This window comes from Myodes glareolus, chromosome 7 (assembly GCF_982192425.1).
Source record: "Myodes glareolus chromosome 7, mMyoGla1.1, whole genome shotgun sequence".
Classification (NCBI taxonomy): Eukaryota; Metazoa; Chordata; class Mammalia; order Rodentia; family Cricetidae; genus Myodes; species Myodes glareolus.
This window is the reverse complement of record NC_142032.1, coordinates 20,048,609-20,070,479: the sequence shown is the minus strand read 5'-3', so window position 1 is coordinate 20,070,479 and position 21,871 is coordinate 20,048,609. Positions and strand designations below refer to the sequence as shown.

General features: G+C 41.6%; 1 protein-coding gene across 1 annotated transcript in view; it reads left to right on the top strand.

The window, feature by feature from the left end:
* Positions 1–21,871, top strand: part of Pi4k2a (phosphatidylinositol 4-kinase type 2 alpha) — a 32,423-nt gene that overhangs the window by 5,566 nt on the left and 4,986 nt on the right. The window contains exons 2-8 of the mRNA XM_085693949.2: positions 3,326–3,526; positions 7,224–7,355; positions 7,785–7,938; positions 16,322–16,383; positions 18,431–18,530; positions 19,416–19,549; positions 19,991–20,050. Coding sequence (XP_085550075.1) covers positions 3,326–3,526; positions 7,224–7,355; positions 7,785–7,938; positions 16,322–16,383; positions 18,431–18,530; positions 19,416–19,549; positions 19,991–20,050 — 843 coding nt within the window. The remainder of the gene's footprint in view (positions 1–3,325; positions 3,527–7,223; positions 7,356–7,784; positions 7,939–16,321; positions 16,384–18,430; positions 18,531–19,415; positions 19,550–19,990; positions 20,051–21,871) is intronic.

The following is a 21,871-nucleotide window of genomic DNA, read 5'->3' as shown; positions in this document are numbered from 1 at the left end:
TCTGAAATTTAGGTTCCAGTAATTGGTTGTGAGTTCCGACACCAGCTAGTAAGAAGTCTTTTGGTTCTTTGTAGTGGTATATTATTTGTATTTTGATAAATAAATCTTACCTGAAGACCAAAAGCAAAACTAAAGCCACTAGAAGTTAGGCAATGGTGACTTATACCTTTTATCCCAGGATTTGGGAGACAGAGGCAGATGGATCTTTGTGAGTTCAAGGCCACCCTGGGTTCCACAAGATCAGTATAGAAACAAATCCAGGTAGTGGTGGCCTACACCTTTAATTCCAGTTCTAGGAAGTCACATGCCTTTAATCCCAGCACTAGAGGAAATATAAAATGGGAGAGGAGAGAGGCTCTTACTGCTTAGTCTATAGTCACCCAACCTTGGTAGAGGTAATACTTCCCTAGTTGCTTGGCTGCTTTGCTTTTCTGGTTTTTGGGTTGAACTCCAATTCTGTCTCTTTTGGTACCCAACTTGCTACATTTGGCACCCAATGTACCACAGTTCTTGGTACAGTTCTTTTTTTATTCACAGACTACTACTATTTCAGGTTTCTGTGCATTATTCTTCATTAAACAGGGAGATTAGTAAGTGGCCATTAAGAAAAAAAAATGCTTTTAAAATCAGCACCAAACTGATACATTCGGGGTGTAACAGAGGAATTGACTATCTAGGGAGAGAAAATGATGAGGAAAGCCAGTCATTTTCTTTCTTAGCTAAATACTGGCATTTAAATTTGAGTGCTTTTGAGAGTATTCTTGATTTGTTAGTGACATAGTTCACTATATGCAGTCATCATGTCTTTGGAAATTAGGGCAGAGGCTGTTTTGTGTCTGTTGAGGAAACTACCACATGCATGCACAAACTAGGTCCTGATCAAATTGTAGCAGAACTGAATTGCACTGAGGTCTATTCTTAGTCCTTGTCTGTCTATCTGTCTGTCTGTCTGTCTGTCTCTCTGAATGTTCTTCCAGCTTTCCATTCTTCCTCCTGTTTTATTCCCTCAATTATTTAATCCAGACAGTATTCTCCAATGGAGCCCCTGTGTGACTGAGGTAACCATACTTTTTTATTCTTTTGAAGAGCCAGTGCATGCTCTCCTCATAGTGGGAGAAAATTGAGGAGCCTGACAGTCAGTACATAAATGACACTTGTCTGCAGCTTGGCCTTCAAGTTCTGCTTTCTTTAAGTGGAAGAATTTAATTTATTCCCAGTACTTCTCAGCCCTCCCCGGTATCTGGAATATCTCCACCCCCCTCTCACTGGAGGCTGCATGCTGCAAGCTACACTGGTGAGGAGTTCGTTTCAGCAGTCTTAGCAGCGCTGCTCACAGCTGAGAGCCTGTGGCTGCTGCTCTGCTTTCCAGAGACTGTTCAGGATGAGCACAGAGACTGGCATGCCACTCTGGATAAGAAAGTAATTCCGTGCTGGGATGTGGTTTCATCACTGAGGAGGCAGAGGCAGACAGATTCCTGTGAGTTCAACTAGTCTGGTCTATATAATAAGTTATAGACCAGCCAGAGCTACTTAGTGAGACTGTCTTTAAAAATTAATTACAAATACTTATAATATGGTTTATATTTTAGTTTTACCAATAAATGAGTTTGACTTTAAAAATAAATTTGTTTGGGAAAAAAAGAGAGTTCTGGGTTTCTCTTGCCTTTTCAAATCCTTGCAAGGAGATTTTTAAAGGTCTGACTTCAAGACTTAACTGCTTCTTGTTAGAGATGGGATGAGTAAGTTCACTGGAACTCAACTAATGGAGGAGATGGGTACGTGTTGTCTTCTGTCACCTACTCTAACTGAGGAAATTATGACCCAGACAACCTGGGTTGGCTATGAGTTAAGGGAAGAAGGAAAAGAGTAATGAGATGAATCCCTTGGTTAGCGTATCTGCTTTTCTTCCTTAGAATCACCAGTTTGGGTTCTGGAAAGAATAAGATAAATAAATCCAGAGGGACTAAGGTTCTGTGAAAGAAGACATTCCGAGTCTAGACATGGTGGAGCACACCTTTAATCCCAGCACTAGAGAGGTAGAGGAGGTCAGAAGGTCTGTACAGCCGAGTTCCAAGACAGCCAGGGATGTACAGTAAGAACCTGACTCTACAAATAAAGCCAGAAAAACAGATTTAATTACTTTAGGATAGAGAAAATGAATTGTGGGTTCTTTTTTCTTAAACCTTTGCCTATCAGAATTTAAGAATCCCAATTCTAACTACATTCTTTTTCCTGCTATACTTTTTGTTTCCTCTTTGGTTGTCTTGTTATTAGATTGTGTTTCTTAAACTTCTTTTTCAGTTTTATTAACATAAGTGTGATAGAGGAAATGAGTCACTGCCAACAATTTTCTTAACCTCATTCTGTAATACTTCATGTCCCTTCTTCTTCTTTTTTTTTTTTTTTCCTAGACTGAAAGCCAGCAAGTCCAGCAATATTCTGCTTCCACTCATTTTGGAACTGATGTTAGAGGCATTTGCAGGGATGCTCAACTTGCTACTTGGGTGCCAGGACCTAAGTTCTGATCCTAAGTTGCAAAGCAAGCACTCTTAACTGCTGAGCCATCTCTCCATCTCTGAGTCTTTATGTAATTGATAGCAACGACAGTATATACATATACACACACCCTGGAAGTTGGAGTTTGATGGTACTAAGTTTGTGACATACTATAATAAAGAAAACTGTTAATGGGATAAATGGGACAGAGGTTCTTACAAAAAATATATAATCCAATAAGTTAATGTTTCATTTTAGGGGAAAGGATTAATTTGGGGCCATTGATATATAGTGAGTTATATCCTTTTAGAGAGAATATAACTATAACAGTTTTTAGGAAACTGTGCTGTATTAGCATAGGATTGTTGCCTATCAAGATGTATTAGCAAGCCGGGTGGTGGTGTGCGTTTTTAATCCCAGTACTCGGGAGGCAGAGGTAGCAGACGGGTCTCTCTGAATTTGAGGCCAGCCTGGTGTACAAAGCAAGTTCCAATATAGCCAGGACTGTTGCACAGAGAAACCCTGTCACAAAAAAAAAAAAAGAAAAGAAAAAGAAAAAAATGTATCATCAAGTTGGTTTCTGGGTTTTGCTCCTAAGAACATACAAACCCAATTTACTTTGAAGCACAGTTGCATTAGAGGTTAGAAATGGGGAAAACAAAGGTGTAAAGCAAGAATGGGGTATCTGCTGTCTTTGGCCATAGCTCTTTCTAGCAGCCTATCTCCACTGAGTCAAAGGCCTCATAAATGCTAAGTATGGGATCTACTACTCAGATACTCCAGGCTTCCAAGTCACCCTCTCTGTCTTCTTTTTCTTTTGACTATGTAGAAGATCGTTGCTGTCTTCAAACCCAAGAATGAAGAGCCATACGGGCAACTTAATCCTAAGTGGACCAAGTGGCTACAGAAGTTGTGTTGTCCATGCTGCTTTGGCCGTGACTGCCTTGTCCTCAACCAGGGTTATCTCTCAGAGGCAGGGGCTAGCTTGGTGGACCAAAAACTGGAACTCAACATTGTACCCCGTACAAAGGTCAGTGACCCTTTTCTGGGATCTTTAGTGCTTTGCTAAAGGTGTGCTGAGCCCTGATCTCTATTAGTGGAACAGTGGTTTCAGGGAGGTTTTGTTTAAATCTGGAATACTCAGTCTTTTGGGGGTGGGTGGGAGGAATGGGCTTACAATTTGATCATCTTGAAGGACACACATGCATATTATATACAATCTTAGAAATCTCATTGTAGAAATCTGGCTATAAACCTAGGTACTTTAATTGCTCATTCACAAAGACTTCTGGAACAAGATTTAGGTACACAGTTTCTCAGTTTTTTTCTTTCCTTCCTTCTCTCACTTTTTTTTTTTTTTTTTTTAGTAAGAAATTTCTGTGTGTGTATATCAGTATGTGTGTATTGTGCTCCTGTGTGCAGGTGCCAACAAAAGCCAGAAGGCATTAGATTCTCTGGAACTGGAATTACAGGTGGTTCTGAGTCTCCTCATATGGGTGCTAGGAACTGAACTCTACTTCTCCAAGAGCAGCAAATGCTTTTAACAACCGAGCCATGTTTCCAGTCCCTCTTTCTTTTTAAGGTCTTGTCATGTTGTCCAAATGAGTTCTAAACACAGTATCCTCTTGTGATCCACCTCCCAAGTACCCAAGTCTGTAGAGTGTTCCACTATGCCAGCCTTATGCAAAAAGAGAATGTGGTTGGGCTTAGGGTTAGAGTGAAGTATCTGTCTCAACTCCCTACAGAGTACTACCATGGAATTTCCCTCCCCCACCTTCATGCTGTGGAATCCTGGGGCTCATCTGAGTATATCAGAATAGAGGTCCTGGACTGGGTGTGTTAGCTCAGTGCTAGAACACTTAACTCAGCATATGCAAGGCCCGGGGTTCAGTTCACAACACCACAAGGAAGGAAGGAAAAGGGAGGGTGGGAGGGGAAAGGAGAAAGGAGAAAGGAGAAGAATCAGTTCTAGACAAATTCTCATGGTGTGGATTGATACATCCCTTGTGTGTGTTGTTAATTGAGACTATTATAAAGAGTTGGGACCGTTCCCAACTCTTTCCTCTTTGAAACAGTGCTTGATCCATACTTGATTTCATATGACTTCAGGAATTTACTGATACTAGTTTAAGAACACCTTGTGTGATCATTGTTGCTTCAGAATCTGGTCCTTTACCTGAAATCCTCTTAGATCAGGACCATCCTAGACTCTGAAACCTTTTACATATTCCCTGCTCCATGTTCTATAGTTTCCTCTCTTTGCTAGGCAAATAGCACAGAGCCACAACTGTTTCCTGGTTTGCTCTACTGGTGCTTCCAGGGTGCAGTGCCTAAGGGTCAGAGGCTTGAGTTTGAATTCTACTCAGTAACTTTTTCTCCTATTGGAGATAATCTTGTTATGGAGCCCAGGCTGACCTTAAACTTGTGATCTTCCCACCTCAACTTCCTGAGTGCTAAGATCAAGGCACTGGCCTCTGTAGCTTTTTATTTGTGTGAGCCATGGGCAAAGCAGTGAATCCCTTAATGTATTTTCAGTGTCCTCCCTGTAAAACTAAAGTTAGGCATAGTTATTATCTAGTAGAGTGATTATCAAGATTAAACAAGATAATCTATATAAAACACATAACCTAGTGCCTGGCATAATGTAAATATTCTATGCATATTGTGTTTTTTAAATATCTTTAGTTTTTTGAGAATTATGTAATTCTCATTTTCTCTTCCCTACCCACCCTCTGTTCTTTTTCAAATTCATGACCTTTTTGTCTTTAATTATTTGTGTGTGTATGTGTGTGTGTTTCTAAGTATATAAAACATGTTTAGTCTGTATGTATGATGTTATTTTAATATATGTTTTCAGTGCTATCCATTTAGTATTGGATAACCAATTGTTGTGCTCTTCCCTGTGAAAGGCTATATTCTATTGCTTTCAGTATTTCCTAGTTGCCTATAGCTCTTTGTCCATGGTGGAGGCCTCATTTGCTTTTCCCCCCTTCCATGTTAGCATGACTGTCTGTGGTGGTCTTGTTCAGCTCATGTTTAGGCAGCCATGTTGGTGAGACTTCACAGCTGTAGCTTCTGACATTTCTAGAAGAGAATCTAACAGCAAGCTCCCTATTCTTCTGGTTCTTTCAGTCTTTCCACCCCCTTGTCCACAGTGACTTGTGAGCCTTGGGTGTAAGGGTTGCAATATATCTAGGTGTATTAGTTGAGACTATGTTTCACATGTCAGCATTTTGATCAGTTGCAGTTTTCTGTAATGGTGTCTATCTGTGGCAAAGATAAGTTTGTTTGATGAGGGGTCTTGTGGTGTTTTTGTACCCCAAAGCTCTCTTACTAGAGAACATTAGTGAGTTCTGAGGCTCTCCGGAGTCAATGTCAACACTTCTCTTCCAGGAGGCTGAGATGAGACAACTTCTCAAGTCTAAATTCAGCTGCTGGAGAATATAAAAGGAATCTCTTCCTTTTGCTGCCTGCCCTATTCTTATGACAGGATTCTATTCAGTTGATTAGAGTATCTGTCACTATGGAAACAGAGCTCACATTGTAAAGGTGCTTCAAATAGTAAAGTTGTGGTTCTCATTCAGTGACTGTTTAGTTTGCTTCTTGTTCCTGTGAGGAACAAGTAGTGAGAGTGTCATTAGTCATACAGGGAAGAGTGGTGTGCTGGGAAGAGCACTTGCAAATAAACCTGATAGCAGGGAAAGATGCTTTGCAGCTTGAACAAGCGGGGTTTCCAAGTGGAAACTAGAAAAACAGCGTTTTCTTTTTTTTTGTTTTTCTAGACAGGGTTTCTCTGTGTAATAACCATATCTGTCCTGGAACTCACTCTCTAAACCAGGCAGTCCTTGAACTCACAGAGATCTGCCTGCTTCTGCCTCCCAAGTGCTGGGATTAAAGGCGTGTGCACTACTGTTCAGCAGAAAAATAGCATTAAGAAACACTCCTCCCTTTTATTTCTATGTTTATTTGTTAAATATATAGTAGGAAGCACATATGCCAAGACTCACACATGGAAATCAGGGAACAACTTGTGGAAGTTGATGCTTTCTCTACAGTTATATGTTCTGCGAACCAAACTCAGGTTGTCAGTCTTGGTGGCAAGAACCCTTACCCACTGGGCTGTCTCACCAGCCTTTTTTTTCCTTTGTTGCTTTTTTTCCCCTCTCCTCTCTTTTTCTCCCTCCCCTCCTTTCCCTTCCTCTTCCCCCTTCCTGTTCTCTTTTCCCTTTCATTTCCTTTCCTCCCCTTCCCCATTTGAGACCAGATCTGACTGTAGCTCATTCTGGCCAGGAACTGACCATGTAGGCTAATCTGGCTTCAACCTTGTGTGGAACTTCCTGCCTTTGCCTCTTAAATGCTGAGATCACAGCAGAGATGTATTCCCATGCCTAAGTCATTCATATCACGAGGGGTATGAGATTGTTACATGGTGTGGCTCTGCTATCTCAGAGCCCTTCATTTACAGCTTCACAGATTAAGGAAATGTGAACTGAAAGAACTATGGGAGGTTTTAGAGGCTTGACTCAGAAGTGATATATGCATATCATTTGATCAACATTCTATTATTCAAAATTAGCCATGTTGACTACCCTGGCCCATAACTGAGAAATACTTTCTCTTCCCATGAAGAAGAACTGTATTACTGTTCATTCAGCTGTTCTCTGCCACGGTGGTCTTTTTTCTTAAACTTAACTCTAACCTAAATAACTTTTCTCTTTTCGTTGTAGGTAGTATACCTGGCCAGCGAAACCTTCAACTACAGTGCCATTGACCGAGTAAAGTCCAGGGGCAAGCGGCTTGCACTAGAAAAAGTGCCAAAAGTTGGGCAGCGGTTTAACCGCATCGGGCTACCACCAAAGGTATAGATTGTCCCTGTGTGACTTAACAGAGTTGATGGTCTGTGGTGGCATAATCACATAAGAGTGGGAAACAGGTATATACTGGCTTGAATTGGGCATGTGAATGACCTGCCCTGAGGCTCTTGTCTTTCTCACTTCTGTCAGATATCTCAGGGTTGGAAATAGCTCTCCAGGGAATGTAGACCTAACAGTCTTCATTTTATTCCTCTAGAGTCTAGACCATTTGGATAGGCTTCTTCAACTTGGATGGATGAATCTCTCCCACTCCCTTTCTCCTGTACTTACAAGAAAATTAAGGCATGATAATTGTAGAAACGTTCCTTTCCTTTGATGTGAACTCCACAGGGCCTTTGTGGATCTCTGGCTTTCTCCTGGGGTCTTTAATTTGTCCTCTACAGAAATGATTTTGTTCCTTCCATTCGGATGCAGGTCGGGTCATTCCAACTCTTTGTTGAAGGCTACAAAGATGCAGACTATTGGCTGCGACGTTTTGAAGCAGAGCCTCTCCCTGAGAACACCAATCGACAACTACTGTTGCAGTTTGAGCGGTTGGTGGTGCTGGACTACATCATCCGCAACACTGGTGAGCAGCCAGGGGTGCTCCTATGCTTCGCGCCAGACTCCTGAGGATTGAGGGGGCCTGGAGGTCTGTCGGAACCAGAGTCTGTAGGAACCTTGTGAGAATGGTGGTTTTCTGTGTTCGAATGGGTATGCCTATTTAAAGAGGATCTGGCAAACCAATTTTCTGGGTTAAATTTTGTCCAGATAGAGAGGACAAGTTATTAGAGGTAGTTACCTGGCTTTTCAAAAACACTGAAAGTACGTTCATTCTTGATTCCTAGTTATTCTTAGAGATTGAATAAGGCAGTATTATCTTTTTATGACCTTTAGAAAAAGATTCTTGGATCATTGCTTTTCTTTTGTGGGTTTTTTTTAAAACAAACAAACAAACAAGGTTTTTCTATGAATCCTTGGCTGTCCTCAGACTCTCTGTATAGAATAGGCTGGCCTTGAACTCACAGAGATCCACCTGCCTCTGTGTTGCCAAGTGGTGGGATTAGATGGGCCATGACACCTGGAAATTTTTTTCTCTTAAATATACTGGTGAACTTGAATTCATTAGATCTGACCAAATCAACATGTAGCAGGGAATTTTTGATTACTAATCAATCTCCTTAGGAGATTTTCTGATTCTTTGTGGCTTAATCATGGTAGGTTTTGTGTGTCTAGGACTTTCTCCATATCATCTAGGTCATTAATGTCATAAAATTGTTTTTAGTGTCAAGTTCTTTTTATTTTTATAGAATTGTTGATAATATTTGTGTTTTCATTTTTGAGCCTTTTTTTTTTGGTCTTATTTCATCTAGCTAATGGCTTGTCTTTTTTGTTGATGTTTGCTTGTGTGATTTGGGTTTTTGAGACAGGGTTTTACCATGTGACTCTGCTGTTCTATAAGTCTCTATGTGGCTGGTCTCAATATCACCAAGGTCCTCTGCATCTGTCACCCGAGTGCTGTGCCTAAAGGCATGTGCCACCACGGGTAACTGATGGTCTTAAAAAGTAGCATTTGGTGTCATTCTTTCTGTTTTTTGTTGATCCTCTGTTCAGTGTGCTTCTGCTCCAGTGTTACACCCTTCCGTCTAGTGGCTTTTGCTTCACTTTGTTCTTCTTTCTACTTCTACAAGATATAAGGTGAAGATGTTGATTTGTAAGTTTTCTCAGTTTGCAGTGTAAACATTTATAGCTATAAATCTATCACTAAACAGTGTGCTGTTATGTCCTGTACATTTTGAAATGAAAATGAATGGAATTTATGCCCTGGCAATGCTAAAGAATGCATGAACAGTCTGTATATGGCGGTTCTGTTGAACTTGTCCATATTGGTTTTCATGGTCTAAGCTGATGAGGATAACTGACCAGGTCTCTTCCACAAAAGGGCACCAGATCTCATTACAAATAGTTGTGAGCCACCATGTGGGTGCTGGGAATTGAACCCAGGACCTCTGGAAGAGCAAGCAGTGCTCTTAACTGCTGAGTCATTTCTCCAATCTCCCCTGCACATTTTGGTAATGTGTATATTTGTTTCCATTGTCTCTTATGCTTTTCTTAGTTGCTATTGTGATTTCTTCTTTTATTCATTGGTTATACAATTTTGAAAATTTTCTATCTTCCTTTTTTTGCCATGTGGGAAGTGGGGGAGGTTGGAGAGACAAGGGCAGGCATTTGTGTGTGTGGAGAGACCTTGTAGCCCAGGCTGTTCTGGAACTTATTATGTAGCTCAGTCTAGTCTAGAACTCATTGCACTATTTCTGCATTTCTGGAATGCATGCATGATGAGCTCCTGTGCCCAGCTTTCTAGTTTTCTATTTGCTGTTGCTTGGTTACTAACTTTATTTTATAGTATTTTTTTATTCATAGTTTGCTTTCTGTTGTTTCTGTTATCTGTGGTTAACTGATGTGAAATATTAAATGGGAAGGTTCAGAAATAAATAATGCATAAGTTTTATATAACTAAAAAAATTTCCACTCTGAGTAGCTTAAAGTTTCTCACTGTCTCACCCAGGATGTGACTCATCCCTTTGTCCAGTATATCTGCACTGCAGAATGACCTGTCTGTCAAGTTTTAGTGATCTTAGCTAGTCCCTCAGCTGTTGCCATAAGAATCACTCATTTTGCTGAATAGTAGGTCCTAAATACAACACTCATAATTGGGACAGCCCGAAGAAAGCGTGAGGTATTTCCATTAAGTGAAAGTATGTATGTGAGGGGGATAGGAAGACAGTCTTCCCAGTTTGGCAGCCTGGCTTCAGGCTGGGAGTCTTGGAACACACCCTTTTGGTTAAGGGGGGACTGTACTTTGATTGTTACCTATTTTTTTCAGGATCTATTTTTTCTAGAAGTCTGTGGGTTCCTATCTCATCGTCCTGGAAAATGTCTTATGTACAGTGAGAAGCAAGTGTTAGGAGAAGAGAGTTCTCTGTGTGTGTGTATCTGTTAGACCTTGTCTGACAGGACTGGACTCTGCTGTTCCCATTCTTTTGAGGAATAATTAAAGTGAAAAAGGAAGCCAGAACACAATGTATGCAATGCTGAAATTAGAAAACCAGGCATAGGCTGGGTATAGTGGCACCCGCCTTGAATCCCAGAATCTGGGAGGCAGGGACAGACAGATCTCTGAGTTCAAGGCCAGCCTGTTCTACAGACTGAGTTCCAGGACAGTCAGTGTTACATAGAAACCCTATTTTGAAAAACCAAATAAATAAACAAATAATAGGCTGATCTTTGTCTCTGTATAGTTACTATGCTATGATGTTTTAAATAAAATTACTGGACAGTGTCTTATATAACACTGTTTAAGTGTCTTATTACCCAAATTGTCTCATGGAAAAAGTAGTTTTTATTTCATTTTAAAAGAGGGTCTCACAAGCCTCAAACTCAGAGATCTGCCTGCCTCTTCCTCCTGAGTGCTGGAACTAAAGGTGTGCACCATTGTACCTCACCTAAGTTCATCAGTTAAAGTGATCTAAATAAGGTCCACATGCTACATTTGGTTAATGCATCCCATAGTACTTTTAATTTTGGAAAAGTCCCACCAACCTCCCATTTTTAATCTGTTGAAGCAACTGGGTAGAATCTTCATATTGACAGATTGAGTCTACGCCGTTCCTCATGTTTCTTTCAGATTGATGCTCGGTCTAAAGACTTCATAAAATTCAGGTTTAAGGTTTTTTTGTTTCTTTGTTTTTTCTGAGTGGAGTTTCTCTGTGTGGCCTTGAATTCACAGTGGCCTACTTCCACTGGGATTAAAGTTGTCTGCTACTACCACCAGGCTCAGGTTTGAATTTTTTTTATTTTTTTATTTTTTTGGTTTTTCAAGACAGGGTTTCTCTAGCTTTGGAGCCTGTCCTGGAACTAGCTCTTGTGGACCAGGCTGGCCTCGAACTCAGAAATCCGCCTGCCTCTGCCTCCCGAGTGCTGGGTTTAAAAGCATGCACCACCACTGCCTGGCTCAGGTTTGAATTTTTAATAAACTTTATTTTGTCATAATTTTAGGTCAGTTGAAGTCCTATAAGAATAAAATTTAAAAATTCCTGTGGTGCTGGGTATAGTGGTACAGCCTCTAATCCTAGCACTTGGAAGGCTGAAGCAGGAAAATTGCAAGTTCAAGACTAGCATGGGTGAGATAGGATGCTGTCTCAAAAAAATAAAGTAATTTCTGGGCCAGCAAGATGGCTCAGTGGATAAAGACACTTGCTGCTGTGACAGCCTGAGTTTATTCCCAGGACCTGTGTGTTAAATGTAAGAATTGACTCCTGCAGATTGTCCTCTGACCTCCATATGTGTGCTATGACCCTTGCCTGATTTTGAAATAAAGTTAAAAGAAAAACTTTTTAAAGCTGGGCATGGTGGCACATGTCTTTAATCCCAGCAGAGGTAAGCGGGTCTACAGGGCAAGTTCCAAACAGTCAGGCCTAGAGAGAAAGAAACCTCATCTTGGAAACCAAACAAACTTTTTGAGACTCAGTGTGTCTCTCCATGCAGCTTTGGCTGGTCTAGAGCTTGCTGTGTAGACCAAGCTGGTCTCACACTCAGAGATTTGACTGCCTCTGAATCCCAAGTGCTGGGATTCCTGTGGGGTTGGAAGCACAGTTTATAGGTCAGTGGCAGAGTGTCTGCTCTACTAATCTCTGTCCCCATATGAGAGTTTTCTTTAATGGTCATTAACAATTTTTATTACATTGATTTATTTCTGGGATTGGGGGAGTCGTGTACCATGGCACATGTGTGGAGGTTCGAGGACAGTTTTAGGAGTTGGTTCTCACTTTCTAGATTGTGGGTACTGGAGTTGAATTTAGGTGGCAGGCACGCTTACCTCCTGAGCTATCTTACTGCTGCCCACCTGTACCATACCCCATATATATTTTTTTTTCTTCGACCATCTTAAGTTAAAGTTATGTTGCATCTTCATCCCTAAGTATTTCCTAAATGCAAGAATATTCTTTTATATAACAATAGTACAGTTATACACATTTAGGAGTGCTATTATCTGATCTGTACACTGAATTCATTTGGTTTCTTTATGTCTTCACCGTGAAATAAAGTTCTGAATCTTCGCCATGTAGCATAGGACTGTATTTTCAGCACTAAGAAGGTAGAGGTGAGGGGAACTCCTTGGCTATGTATCAGTTGGAGGCCAGTGGTGGGCCATACACAGGACTTGCTGCACTAGTTATTTCTAGTTGTTATCTCTTCTTATTCTTCCTTCAGGCTAGCACGGTTTCAGTCTGCATGGCATCGCCCTTTTGGAAGAATGTAATTCGGAAGGCTAGTGATTCTTTGGCTTGTGTGTTTTAGACCGCTGTTCATCTTGGTGTGTTTCCTCATGATTAGCTTAAGTTAACATGTTTCGGCAGGAGTGTCACAGAAGCAGTATTATGTTCTTAGAGCAGCATCAGGAAGCACATAGCACCACATTATTGATGCTGTTTTGGTGACTTGACTGCCTCTGGGATTTTCTCTGTTGTATACTGTATCAGTACTTACTGTGGAACTATCTCTTTCCATAGGTAGTAGAAGATAGAACCTAGTAGACAGTTCAGGTCACTGGTGTCATGCCCTTGAAGTAAGGGATCTTGGTGTCCTGGTCCCTTCTTTTTCTGTTTGACCCCTGACCATCATCCTCCTTTGCCGTATCCTCCCTGTGCTCTGCTTCCCTCAGACCCAGAGGCTTCAGGGTTGGCCAACTGGGCTGAAACCACAAGCCAGACAAAATGTTTACTCTTCAAAAGCTGATTTCTTTCCCAAGTTGTTTGTCACAGCAGTGGTATGAAGACACAAATTTGTTCTTTTTGTTGTTGCTGTTTTTCAAGACAAGGTTTCTCAGTAGCTATGGAGCCGGTCTGGAACTCTCTCTGTAGACCAGGCTGGTCTCGAACTCACAGATATCCACCTGCCTTCCGAGTGCTGAGATTAAAGGTGTGTGCCACCACCACCCGGCCAGACTTGTTCTTGTTTGTGTGTTGAGATAATCTCTTTATGTAGCTGTGGCTGTCCTAGCATTCTGTACACCAGGCTGACCCCAAACTCACAGAGGTCTACCTCTCCATCAGAGGGCTGGGACTAAAGGTGACACCACCCAACCACATAATTTTTATTTATTTACTCACTTTATGTCCATATTTATTTTGATGCTCAAATTGTCTCTAATTTGGCCAGTGCTCCTGTACTTTTGTATAAGCACTTCCTTAATTTCTGGCACAAGATCTTCTAGTCTCAAGTTGGAATCTGCCATTTCTCCAATGTTCTCTTACTGGAAGAGAGTATGTTTACAGCTGTGAGAATATGAGTTCATATTCAGACACAAGTTTATTTTAGCCTTCTTTCTGTTTGATTTATAATTCCATTCCTGATACAGACAGACTAGGCTCCTATTACAACTACTTATAGTTCTATAAATCCAGAAAAATTACAATAAATTTACTTATTTGTTTAATCCTAAACAACACAGAAAGTTTCAGAATTGCTAAAGGGGAAAAATACTAGGTAGATATGAAACTTTGTAAAACCATTAACTTTTCCTCAGATTGCAGAATTATCCAATATTATTGGTTCCTCATTCTCCTCTTCGCCACTTCTTCTTTGCCTCCTTTTCTTCCTTACTCCCCCATTCATTTCTTTCTCCTCTTTTTTTTCTTTTGAGACATCCTGACCATGAATGTTCAATCTTCCTGCCTCAATCCTCACTAATATCAAGATTTTAGGCTTGTGACACCTTATCCAGCTACAAGTATACTTTGCTCACCTGCAAGGATATTTTATTCATAATTGTATCCATTATTTTATTATTTTTGTTGTTGTTGTTGTTTTTGAAACAAGGTTTCTCTGTAGCTTTGGTGCCTATCCTGGAACTAGCTTTGGTAGACCAGGCTGGCCTCAAACTCACAGAGATCCTCCTACCTGGGACTAAAGGCGTGTGCCACCACCGCCCAGCTGTAATTGTGTCCATTTTTAAAAAATACGCTTACCACTGTGAGCTGGTGGCACACACCTTTAATCTCAGCACACAGAAGGCAGAGGCAGGCAGATCTCTGTGAGTTCAAGGCCAGCCTGGTCTACAGAGCGAATTCCAGAACAACCAGTGCTATGCAGAGAAACCCAGTCTGGACCCCAAGAAAGAAAGGCTTATCAGACTCAGTTATTTTCATCTTGACCAATTTTATTGTTGTTTTGTGTGTGTGTATACTTGGGTGACCTTTTCGTAGCGTACCCCAGACTTACAGTTGATGTGAGCTGGTAATCTTTCTGCCTCTGCCTCAGCCTCCTGAGTGACCCTCCTCATATTCCTCTTTTTTTCTTTTTTTTTTTTCTGTTGTTGTTGACATTTTTGAGACAAGATCTCACCTTCTAGCCCCACTGTCCTGGAACTTGCTATGTAGACAAGGCTGGGACTAGAAAAGGTCACCCAAGTGCTGGGACTAAAGATGTGTTCCACCTGTTGGACTCTAGTGTCCAAACCAAAAAGGAGTCACCCCCAGAGACCACCTCATACACCACAGCCGATGCAAAGGCATGAGGATTTTATTAATTCTGTCATGACGGGGTCCCTCAGCATTTGGGAAGCCGAGAGACCTCGAATAGCTGGTACAGTCTACTTTTAAAGGAGAAGGCCCCATAGAAACGAGAGGGGTTGTTCCTTGACCATTATGACTGGCCTGTTTGAAAAGGGCTAATACCAATAATTGGCTGGAGAGCTATTGTCAGATCAGATGAGGTAAGAGGTCATTTTGACCCCGTTTCCCAGGGGACTGAGTCAAAACATACGTGTATGGGTAATTGTTCAGGAACTGAGTACCTGCATGTGTTGCTGTTAGGTCCTTGGTTCCAGGGGAGGAGGGGAAGCACTAAGGCACGGAGGCTGAGAGGGTTTGGAATTGTCAGAAATGGCTTCAGAATTGTCTAAAGTCTTACACACCAACCCATGTGGCCTGAGTTCTAATTCCCAGGATTGTGATTTTCCGTTCTTCAATTGCTACTTGGTTCTTTTTAAAATTTCTGCTGATATTTAGTCTTGCCTTTAATTTTATTTTTTCCCCTGTTTTTGAGACACTCTTACTTAGCCCAGGCTGTCCTTGAACTCCTAATCTTCCTGCCTCCACCTCCTGAGAGCTGGTGTTGTAGGCATGTGTTACCACTCCTGGCTGTTTCTTTTTATCTCCTTGAAGATATTAAATATTTTACTTGGACATTAAAAAGTTTACATAAGGTATCACCCTTGTTAGGCGGCTCTGTGTTGTTCTAGTGTTCTGATTTCTGTTATTATTGTGTTGTTTTTGTCTCTGTGTACTTGGTGAGTCTGGTTGCCAGATACTTTCTATAAAAAACTATACAGCTATTGGAAAGTTTTGGGTGATGGTGTAAAATCTGTTTGGGGTATAACGGTTTTATTCAGGGCCAGCGCCTAAGTCACTAGCAGCCTAGGGTCACTTGAGCCTCAGATGTTGGAGCTGGCTTGCTTCCAAGATGGGCTGCAAGTTTTCTCTCTTAAGAGTGAGCGTACTGTCCCCCTTCCCAGCCTTCTAACCACCTCTTCCCGAATCAGCAGCTACCATAGGAGAAAAAAGGCACAAGAGCTGGGTCCTCCCTGTGTCTCTTTTTTCTGGTCCCAGCTCTTAGATTCTTTTTTTCCCTCCTTCATTCCTTTTCTTCCTTCCTTCTAAGGCAGTCTTGTGGTAAATAAGATAGGCTGGTCTTGAATTTAAGATCCTCCTGCCTTAGCCTCCTGAATACTGGGATTTTTACTCAAATTTTTTAATATTATTAAAATCACTAATGACTTTCAGGGATTTTTACATATTTTATCCACCTTGTAGTTGATCTTGGAGGTAGATCAAGTATCCTAAATACTTTATCGATTATTTCTCAAATTGGATACATTATTCATACTTATTTTATGTTTCTGTTTACAGACCGAGGCAACGACAACTGGCTGATTAAATATGACTGTCCAATGGATAGTTCTAGCTGTCGGGTAAGAGGTTGGTCTGTATCTCAAAGAGTAGGGTGGGGTGGAGTAATCATTAAACAGTAGAAACACAAAATAGAAATTTAGGTCACAAAAGTTCACAAGAGTCAGAGAAACACAGGTTTAAGTTAATACCTGGTGTAGTTTCTTTTTTAAAGATTTATTTATTTATTAAGCATACAATGTACTGCTGGCAAGGAAGGTACCAGGTCTCATTACAGATGGTTGTGAGCCACCATGTGGTTGCTCGGAATTGAACTCAGGACCTCTGGAAGAGCAGTCATCAGTGCTCTTACCCTCTGAGCCATCTCTCCAGCCCCCGCTGGTGTAGTTTCTTTAGTGTGTTTTTTTAAAGCACACTGAGCATCCTGCTAAGTGATATTAATTGGATGGCATCAGGAAGAGGAGTAACTGAAGCACACTGTATACTCTATTCTTTGAGCTTCACACTGCCCGGGAGCATAGTAAAGATCTGAAAAATATTGCATTAAATGGGTCTGTCTAATATTGTCTAGCCCAGTAGTCCCTACCCTTTTAAACCATGGGGTACATAAGTCTAAAAAAGCTACATCAGTGCCTTTTTTCCTTTAATTTTTTTCCTCTTTTAAGATTCATTTCCTGTATATGAGTGTTTTGCCTGCATATATGACTGTGTACCTAATGTGTGGCTGGTGCTTACAGAGGCCAGAAAAGTGCATCTGATCTGCAGATGGCTGTGTGCCACCACGTGGGTACTGGGAATCAAACCTATGTCCTCCAGGAAAGCAGCCTGTGCACTTAACCTCTGAGCTGTCTCTTCAGCCTCAATACCAGGAAATTGTGATGCAGGACTCCTGCTTCTGTGAGAGCACTGGTAGAATTGGAGAAGTCATGGCTCCAAGTAGACATGGTGTCCCTGGTGCAGCCTGCAGAGCCTGCTCAGTCTCTACTCAGTTCCTGTCCTTTTGTTTTCTTTTTGTTGTTTGTTTATTTATTTGAGGCAGAGTTTTTCCCTGTAGCCCTGGCTGTTTTTGAACTTGCTCTGTAAACCAGGCTGACCTTGAACTCACAGAGATCTGCCTGCTTCTACCTCCTGAATGCTGGGATTAAAGGCACCACTACTGCCCATTCTGACCTTTTCATTTTTTTGTATCACTGAGGCATGACTACCTTGTGTAGAAGCCAGCCACCTGTCATCTTGATTCTGTTTTCTCTGGAAAATGGGTATTTATCATCATTACCAGTGAAGTCATAGCTGAACTAAAGTCCACGTTTAAAGGACCTTGGCTGGCTGATACAGATTTTTCTTTCCTTCTGTTATTCAATTTCTCACTGTTTTACCTCAGAATGATTTACAACTCTCTTTGTTTTTTGTCATTTTCTCTTTTTTTTTTTTTTTGGTTTTTCAAGACAAGATTTCTCTGTAGCTTTTGGAGTCTGGAGTCTGTCCTGGAACTAGCTCTTGTAGACCAGGCTGGCCTCGAACTCACAGAGATCAGCCTGCCTCTGCCTCCTGTGCTGGGATCAAAGGCGTGCACCACCACCGCCTGGCCATTTTCTCCTTCTTAGTAAGGACTCAGGCAAGTTCTGGGTAAATAAATGTACATGGCCCATGATGAGTCAGGGCCTCTAGCGGTGTATGTAGTGCACACCTGTAACACCAGCACTCAGGAGATGGAGACCAACCTGAGCAACACAATAAGACCTCTGTCTCCGGGAGTCGGGAAGGCTAAGCGGGAGAAACTCCTGAGAACCTTGAGCAGACTGTAAATGAAGCAGATGCCACGACCGGAAAACAGTATGAAAACTGGTAGAGGTTAGATCTAAGTAAGCTGAAGGAGGGACTGAGATGAGGGGTGTGTGTGTGTGTGTGTGTGTGTGTGTGTGTATGAGACAGGGTTTCTCTGTATAGCCATGACTGTCCTGGAACTGTGTAGACCAGGTTAACTTTGAATTCACAGAGATCCTCTTGCTTCTGCCTCCTAGTGCTGGGATTAGTAAAGGCGTGTGCCACCACTGCCTGTCTCTTGCTGCTATTTTAAAGGGCCTGAGCAAATCTCTCTTTGTTCTGCAGGACACAGATTGGGTGGTGGTGAAGGAACCTGTTATCAAGGTGGCTGCCATAGACAATGGGCTAGCTTTCCCACTGAAGCATCCTGACTCCTGGAGGGCATGTAAGTTTAAGAGCAATGGACTGTGCTCTGGTTCGTTGCTGTAGTAGGATTAGCCTAAAAATTAATGAAATACTGTAGCTAGCCTCAGGCCTTTTTACACATGGCCAGCAACATATGATAACTGTTCCATCGTATAAACTATTAGAATTTTTACCATTTATTTCCAGTGAAGGTATATGGGTAATGAAAGAGTAGAAGCATATGGGCTGGGTGTGTAGCATGTTCCATCCCAATTTCTGCAAAGTAAATAATAAATAAGTCAGTATAAATGAGTTCTCATTTCTGCTTTGCATTCTTTCTGTTGCTGTTGTTGTTTTTGGAGACAGGGTTTCCCTGTGTAACAACCCTGGATGGCCTCAAACTCACAGAGATCCACCTACTTCTGCCTCCCTAGTGCTGGGACTAAAGGTGTGTGCCACCACTGCATGGCCAGTTGCAATTTTAAACTCATCTTTTCATAAGTTGTTTTATTTGGGTCTCTGCAGATAAATTGCTGTCAGTGTCCAGTCTTCCTTGGTTGTACTCCATACCCCATCCTAATTGAAAATCTGTGTAAAGGAAAAGAAATGCCAGTAGGGAGTCACCAGCCCTCTTTGTAGCACCAGCCTTTGTTTTCAGGGTCATCTGAAAGTCCAGCTAGTAGTTGCATCTAGATAGACCTGTTTGTGGGAAGTCATGTGTCACCTGGAAAAGAGCTCTGGGTGTGACTTTGAGTCCTGTGTTTACTAGTTGTGCAGTCTTAGGGTCAGCAGCACTTGGAGAGGGATTTTGTTGGTTTTCTGTTATGTATCAGGGAAGAATAGTTTTCTCTTTGACAGACCCTGATAGAACACCCAGGGTGGAAGTTCTAGCCCTTGCTTTGCTTTGAGTCTGTTCTCTTTTCAGATCCTTTTTACTGGGCCTGGTTGCCCCAGGCGAAGGTCCCATTCTCTCAGGAGATAAAAGATTTGATTCTTCCAAAGATTTCAGACCCCAACTTCGTCAAGGACTTGGAGGAGGACCTATATGAACTCTTCAAGGTCAGCCCCGAGGAAAAAAGGCGTCCTTTTGGTGTTTATAATTAGTTCTGAACAAGCAGTGAAGACTGTTGTTTCACACTTGTCTAACTTGGATTAGCCAGAAGAGCAGGGTTACTGTGTACCAACTGGAGCTGGTTTGGAAGGATTGAAAGACCTGGTAGCCGCATTGCTAGGATGATGTAATTCTGTTTGTAGAGTGCTTACTTAGCATACAGAAAGCCCCGGGTTCCATCTCCAGTACCACCTAGATTCTGTGTGGTGTAGCACTGAACAGGGAGGCAGTTCACGGTTCTAAGTGGCAGGAAATACTCACTTCCTAACCCACTGGTTCCTTGCAGTGTACTTAATAAACTACTATTAGAAACTTAAGTGGGAGGAAAAGTGGGTTTCTGAAAGGCATTCACATAGGTTCCATCATCTTCCTCTGCCTTTCTCCTACAGAAAGATCCTGGTTTCGACAGGGGCCAGTTCCATAAGCAGATTGCTGTCATGAGGGGCCAGGTAAGCCTGGGACATCAAATGTGTGCCATATATATTTGTGGCTCTGCCCTAAACTACAGGAGAGAAAAGGTAGTCTCTGCAATCTCCTCCCTCTTCCATAGTGTTTGCTGACACACTTGCTGAAGGTTTAGCCCTATACTGGTAGCTGGGTGCATTATTGATAAATATAATGCAGCCTCAGTGGCTGAGAACTGGACTCTGAGCCAGGTCACCCCACCAGTTACAGGTTCTGTGATGCAAGCAGGATCTGAATTTCCTTGTTTATAAAGTAGGGTAATAACTGTACCTTCCTCTGTTGTGGACTTGTGCATGAGAGAATTCATGGTAAGCATTAAGAAGAAACACTGTTCGGCACATGGTGAACATGCTGGTACTCACTGTGGTTATAAGTTTGTTCTTTGAGTTACAAGCTTTATTATTCTCCCCGTCTACTTCACCTTCAGAGGGAACTACAGAAACTCAGCATTGTCAAAACTCTGTAGGCCTGAGCATGGTGGTGCATATCCTTAATTCCAGCACTCAGGAGGATCTCTGTGAATTTGAGGCTAGGGCTATGTAGTCAGATCCTATCTCAAAAACAAAACTGGGATATTTGTCTTAAGTATGGTTTAAAGAGAGCTCAGCAGTGAAGGATACAATCTGATCAGAGTACCTGGTCTGAAGCCTGGCGCTCCCATTTACTACCTATGAGATCCAAACCTCTTCGTCCCTTCATTTTTCTTTGTGTCATGTACTTGCTTCACGGGGTTTGTGTGTGTGTGTGTGTGTGTGTGTGTGTGTGTGTGTGTGTGTGTGTGTAATTGGACACATTATTTGAAATAGTTGGAGTAATGCCTGATGCGTGTAAGTACTCAACACTTAATAACTAATTATGACTTTGTAAATAGAAAAGTCGGCTTCCTGAATCTTTTTCTTCTTTGAGATAGATTGTTGTATAGCCCAGACTGGTCCTAAAGTTAGCGTGTAGGCAACAGTGACCATGAACAATGGCTCTAATTATCTTACTAATTTTAGTCTTCAGTGCATATAGCAGTCTTTCCACCATAAGTGTATATTTACTTCTTCGTGCCATTTAGCTAAAGCCTCCCAAAGGAAGCACCTTTGAGCTTGCTGAGCACATTTTCCTTATAAATGGGATAATCAAGACTTTTTAAACACTTACTGATTCTTTGTGGATTTCACATCATGCATTCTGATCCCACTGTCTCCCTGTCCCCTTGCATTCGCCCTCTGCCCTTGTTGCAACTTCCCCAAAACAAAATTTGAAAGAAAAATCAAAAACTAAAACCAAACAAACAAATGAGAAAGAGAAAAATCCTGTAGAAATTGTAGTGTGGCCCATTGAGTAACACAGTTTACCCTGTAGTCCATTTGTTGTGTCCACAGGGGTCATGCAGAGATTGGGGACAGACCACCAAAGTCTATTAAGCCAGAATTAAACTTTATTCCCAGAAAAAAAAATAAAAATTTAAATAAGTTTCCATGGGACACAAAAAGCTTATCAGCTAGCTGAGACTACAGCCAGAGATAGACTTGTTACGCTGTGGCAATGAGCTGTTTCTGAATTCTCCCTTTTATAACAAGAATCAAGTATTAGGCATGAACAAAAGAGTTTTTACATTCTCAAGGTAAAACTCAGATACAGGTTGCCTTTTTTCAGTTTCCATTAACATGTTTTTTTAAAGTTAAACCATTGTTTGTATTTAGCCCATTGTCTTCTTTTGGCACTTTCTGATGGTGCTTACCAAAGCTCTATATTCCCCTCATACTGCCAGTTTTGTGTAGCTGGGAAGGGTATGGGAAAATGTACAACCAGAAAGT